General features: G+C 30.4%; 2 protein-coding genes across 8 annotated transcripts in view; one reads left to right on the top strand and one right to left on the bottom strand.

Annotated features, from left to right (window-relative positions):
• LOC122627551 (protein kinase C and casein kinase substrate in neurons protein 1) overlaps window positions 1-2,821 on the bottom strand; it is a 49,741-nt gene extending 46,920 nt beyond the window's left edge. For 2 of the 5 annotated variants that reach the window (XM_043808725.1, XM_043808729.1), the window contains exon 1: window positions 2,547-2,820. The gene's annotated coding sequence lies outside the window, so the exon portion shown is untranslated. Of the gene's footprint in view, window positions 1-2,492; window positions 2,517-2,546 lie in introns of those variants that run through there. The other 3 variants (XM_043808731.1, XM_043808730.1, XM_043808726.1) reach the window with 3 other exon arrangements.
• An 867-nt stretch (window positions 2,822-3,688) lies between these two features.
• LOC122627553 (RING finger protein 121) overlaps window positions 3,689-5,849 on the top strand; it is a 4,035-nt gene continuing 1,874 nt past the window's right edge. Inside the window, exons 1-7 of one of the 3 annotated variants that reach the window (XM_043808734.1) lie at window positions 3,689-3,967; window positions 4,256-4,290; window positions 4,400-4,541; window positions 4,621-4,775; window positions 4,869-5,097; window positions 5,165-5,400; window positions 5,489-5,605. In XM_043808734.1, the coding sequence (XP_043664669.1) occupies window positions 3,941-3,967; window positions 4,256-4,290; window positions 4,400-4,541; window positions 4,621-4,775; window positions 4,869-5,097; window positions 5,165-5,400; window positions 5,489-5,605 (941 nt within the window). In that variant the 5' untranslated portion in view covers window positions 3,689-3,940. Of the gene's footprint in view, window positions 3,968-4,255; window positions 4,291-4,399; window positions 4,552-4,620; window positions 4,776-4,868; window positions 5,098-5,164; window positions 5,401-5,488 lie in introns of those variants that run through there. The other 2 variants (XM_043808735.1, XM_043808736.1) reach the window with 2 other exon arrangements.

Below are 5,849 nucleotides of genomic sequence, written 5' to 3'. Positions count from 1 at the left end.
AGCTTGTTTTTTATTTCTCAACAAATAGTGTTCCATCCAAGTTTAGAAACATTTACGTAGCAAAAACGAAAATAAATAAATAAATAAATAAATAAAAAATAAAAAAATAAAAAAAGGAAAAAGAAAAGAGAACATAAATTTTGTAAATCTTCCAAAATTCATCAAGATCTTAAGAGATTTGAAAAGTTCCTTCGGAAAAACTGAAGACACACTGTATATCAATGTACCGCGCGTAAAAGTGGATAGAGAAGAGATTCTCTCGCGCGTGCACACCATTGCATTCGTGGAAGACAAGATAGCACGTAGCGCAACCGAGGTGGAATTGGCAATGGCAGAATAGCTTAGAAGAGAGAGAACACGGTGAGAGCAGAACCGAAACTTGGACACTCGCCAATAGAGAATACAACATCCGAACGAGCGAACACGAGAACTTTGTACCTTCCAAGTTCTCTGACTTAAGAATCGAGTTTGTAAACCTCTTCGACGTAATCCACTGATGACTGTGCGGCAACTGAATATATAAATGTTTTATTTTTATTTATGTGTTGTATATATATATATATATATATTTGTTTACGTATTTATTGGTATGATATTCGATCGTTAAACAAAAATATCTTTTTTTCTACCGACGATTTTCACGTACGTATATACGTAAGTACGTGTGTGTATGTGTGTGAGTGTGTGTCAGACATATTTGTATTATTATTTTAAATGTATCTATATATGTTATCGTTACACACTACGAACAATTATGTATCGAAGTAACCAGAATAACTATGCAATATTATTCATTACGTTAATATGCACATGCTAAAATGAAAAGTAAACGAAGTTACGTGTCATGCATTTTTCTATTCTATTTAAACGCATAGAGGAATGTCGCTACGCAAAGGTATTTTCTAACCAATGCAAAAAACACTGGACATATATATATAAATATATATATATATATTAAATTAATTATATATATAATTAATACGAAAAGAATTTTTATATTTTTATTTTTATTTTTATAATATTTTTTTTATATATAAAATCAATTATATATATATAATATATATAATATATATATACATATAATTAATATGAAAAGAATTTTTATAATATTTTTTATTATATATATAATCAATTATATATATAGAATATATATATATAAAATTAATTATATATATATAATTAATACGAAAAGAATTTTTATGAAATAAACAAATCAAATATAAATTAAGAATATATACATAATAATCAAAGTACAATTGTCATCATAGGTGTCTGATAAAATGGCGTTATTATTACATAACCTCTAATCGATCGATTATTCTTTTTTTTCTTCTTTCTTATTTACAAAATATAATCATACACAAAAGAATTCAGTTCCCACGTACATAGTATATACCGAAAAACGAAAGGATACGAGATCGGAGACAGATAGAACGCAACAGATAAACGTGATCTACGGATTCGATATTGGATCTAACGATAGAACGGAGATCGATGGTAGAACTATTGACCAGACTCGTCTCGGTTTTCATTCGATTCTATGTACATTCAGGGTCACTTAGGTTAGACAAAATCTTTTCGATGTGGCAACAACGACCGAACGAACGAACGAACGAACGAACGAACGAACGAACGACAACGAGACTACCTGTTAAACCGAGTAAGCCGCACACAGACAAAACTTTTCGTTCGACGTTAAAACGAAACGTTAGTTGGCAAACGTAAAGTTCGGCAAATCTCGGTGGAAAAAATTGTGCGAGTAAAATATTTTTTACCAACAATATATTTCTTACGATTCTATGCCGAATATGATAAGAAGAGATTGATATAAAATAAAAAGAAGAAAAAAAAAAAAAAAAAAAAGAAAAAGAAAAGAAATAATTCGATATCCAAACATGGATCGTTTTCGTTCCATCGTAGGAAGGAAGATAGAACACGCGGAAATGTTTTTCAAATTCTTTACCGTGAACATCGCTGCGCGTCGCGTCTACGTAATCACCGCTAACCTCGGTCAACTCGACTGGGATTTTACGTAAACAGATTCTAAGCAGAAAGTATATTAAATCGACGTACCAATAATATTAACGAGAACGATATTACGAAGACCATTTTCTTTGTCTTCTTTTTTTGTTTTACTAACGAGAATCTTTCGTTGTATATTCGAATCTTAGCGATATCCTTTAGAGAGAGAGAGAGAGAGAAAGAGAGAGAGAGAGAGAGAGAGAGAGAGAGAGAGAGAAATAATATCGTTAAAAGAAAATAAATGTAATTCGATCGTGATTCGCCACGATGCGTGTCGTATATACTATATATTTCTTTTCTCTGTCGTCGTATACGCACCGATGCATGGCAAATTACGTAGAATTCATCGAGGTGCTGTCAAAAGGATACACATACACATACATTATATATATATATATATATATATATATGTATATATATGTATATTAACATATGAATAATTCGATACATAAAATCGTCGTTAAACGCACCCGTTAAAACGTATTAGATTTTCTCGTATTTCCTTTCGTCTCGTTTTTACTTACTCGAAAGTAATTCCTCGAGGCAGACGATCTTTCTTTTCTTCCTACGCCGATATTCTTTCGAAGCGTCTTCCAAAACTTAATCTAAATTGTAACCACGTGTCCAGAACGAAACCAATCACGCACTGGAACACTCACTGAACTCACGAACGGTCTCAAGACCGGCTGACACTTCTCCGTCGCGCGTATTTTACAGCAATGGAATCCGTCGTAATCGCGTCGCGCCTTCTCTCAAGAAACGGTACAAGCGCTCATGTCGCTCCTTCACGAAATGAGTTACCAGCTTCCCTCTCTGATCGGCTCCGATGGGCGTGGTTTATCTACCGACAACGACCGACGACGTACGAACATGTCCGAATAGATTTACACTAGACGGCACTGCTGTATCGACAACGTTGCGACGCCATCTTGATAATTCGTCTACCGCGAAATTTTAAAACGTTTTCACTTTAAATGTTATTACGTTTATGTATATCGTGAAGCGATAAAGTATTGTGCTAAAATTATATCGCCTAAGGTGGTTTTAAGTTATTTACTACGTATATTTTTTCTTTTCTATACTATGTTTTAGAATCGAGTTCGTGCGCTGTAACCGACTTGTACGAGTCTTATTTGATAATGTTACTACTTTTTATGTAATTTATAAGTATCTTTCATCTGTCTTATAAGGTAGGTTTAGATTTTATTATTGATACTTTATATTATCGTAAAGTACATTTTTTTATTTACAGATATGTTATGTGTATATATATGTCGGGTAATAAATGTTTCATTATATACAACGGCTGGAAAATTAAATTACATTCTATTTTTAACAAATGGCTCGGTAATAAGATTTTGTATTTTATATCGATTGATTTGCTTTAATCTTTGTATAGCAACGTAACAAAAAATTGAATAATTTGGATTGATCTTTATTTACAAACTTTTGTACGATCGTATAATTCTGTCAATTTTATTAGAAAAAAAATTATTATATACGTCATTGTCATTCAAAAAAATTATTAATATAAATTTTATTAAATATCGCACGGTATCCTATCACTTCTTTATAAAGTCAATATGGCTGACTTATTGCAACGTGGGAGTTAAAAACAAAATATTAATCATTTAAATGTGTAGATTTTTTATATATATAAAAACAATTAAATGTCGTGAAAAAATCTTTTATATATTTAAATTAATTAATATACAATCGATCTTATTTGATCTTCAACTGTTCTTACGTAAACATTTATTTATATACAGATATTTTAGAATAATTTATGATTATTCTTAATATGAGTTTATCATCGTCGGTGTGAATAGTACCTTAAGATGTGCCACCCAGCAACGGGTACATTATGCCAGTTTGTTAAAATCTATTTATTCATTGTTGGTTAAAAATATTATAAATCATGGATCTACATACGATGCCAAATAAAGTATGTATATATCTTTTTATAAATTTACATTTTAATTTCTTAATAATAATAATTTAGAAAATAAAGTGAACATACGTAAAGTATAACCTCTCAAATCGCATGAGGAATTCAAAAATGACATTATCGTTATAATTATTTTTATGTTTACATAGGGATAAGATGTGTTCATATAACGTGCATATACTATCAATTTGTTGTAAATAAGTTGGAATTTAATCAATAATATATGATATGTATGTAGGTATATTTATGATATTATAAAATAAATAATGTCTTTCATTTTTTCAGAGTGAAGACGAGATGACCGCTGCAGAAAAATGGAGGTAAACCGTTTATAATAATATAAAGTTATTATTCGTTGCAATATATATTAGTATATAATAAAGTAAAAAAATTCAGCTTGCGCAAATGTAAAATTCAATGATTTTTTAGGGTAGAACATATAAAGATGCACAAAGAACATGAAGGCCATGAATCGATGCATGTCGAAATGCTAATAATTTTAATAGTAACATTAATATTAGGACAAATCTTTTTAATCGAATGGAAAAAGAGACATTTTAAATCATATCAGGTAAAATAAAGTACGTCTTAATTATATTAATAATATTTCATATCATCGACACGATAAGAAGTGTATAATTTTTGTGTAGTTAATAACATTGATAATTATGTGGCTAATTCCATTTGGTATGAGTCTATATAATCAATGGTGGAGATTTATTTTTCTATGGTTAGTTACTTCATGTATAACGGGACTTGTAGTAAGAAAAGCTATTCAGAAACCAATACAAGGTACAACTCCCAGGTATGATTGTTATTATAAAATAATAAGTCTTGTATTTTGTTTTTAAAATAGTTCATTGAACTGTTTGTTATATTCTTTTCTTTTTTTTTACAGATTAGTGTACAAGTGGTTTTACTTTATTTACAAGCTTAGTTATGTTTTGGGTATAATTGGATATATGATAATATTAGCAACGTTTTTTGGTTTCAATCTTGTATTTGAGGTGAAGCCTCAAATTTGGATGGATTATGGTGTACTTTTTTTATTTTATGGCCTCTATTTTGGAGTTCTTGGAAGGGATGTTGCTGAAATATGTGCTGACAAAATGGCTTCACACGTAGGAGTGAGTACTTTGTAGAAATATATTATGAAACTATTGCGATGTTCATAAAATCTTATATAATTTACAGTATTATGCTCCAGGCAGTATGCCAACAAGAACTTTAGAGCCAGGAGTATGTGCTGTATGTGGAAACAAGTTGTTAGTCTCAGAACACGAAGAAGGTGTTATCGAAAATACATTTAAACTTAGCTGCGAACATGTCTTTCATGAATTTTGCATTAGAGGTTGGTGCATCGTAGGGAAAAAACAGACATGTCCCTATTGTAAAGAAAAGGTCGATCTCAAGAAGATGTTTCACAATCCGTATCCTTTTGCAGATAAAGAACATTCTTTTTACAAAATGCTATACGCATGTATGTATACGCTATATCAGCCTTAATGATTTTTAAAGATGGGAACGGCCACATGTATTATATGGTCAATTATTGGATTGGATAAGGTGGTTAGTTGCATGGCAACCACTAATTCTGTTCCTAGTGCAAGGTATCAATTGGTCTCTGGGCCTTGAGTAAGTAATGCCATAATTGAGTCGAATTGGTTATGTTCCAAAGGAGTAGCACTACAATTGCTGAATCATTATTTGTCGATTTTGAATACAAATGTGCTTGTATATTTGTATATGCAATTGTTTATTATATTTGTTACTGGAACACCAACATTTTGCTAATGATATACGAATGTTGGCGATTATATTATTTACTATACCTATTCATATATGTATATATATATATACATCTTCGTATATGTATATT

Source organism: Vespula pensylvanica, chromosome 3 (assembly GCF_014466175.1).
Source record: "Vespula pensylvanica isolate Volc-1 chromosome 3, ASM1446617v1, whole genome shotgun sequence".
Lineage (NCBI taxonomy): Eukaryota > Metazoa > Arthropoda > Insecta > Hymenoptera > Vespidae > Vespula > Vespula pensylvanica.
The sequence above is the reverse complement of the archived record's forward strand: the minus strand, read 5'-3'. Positions and strand labels throughout refer to the sequence as shown.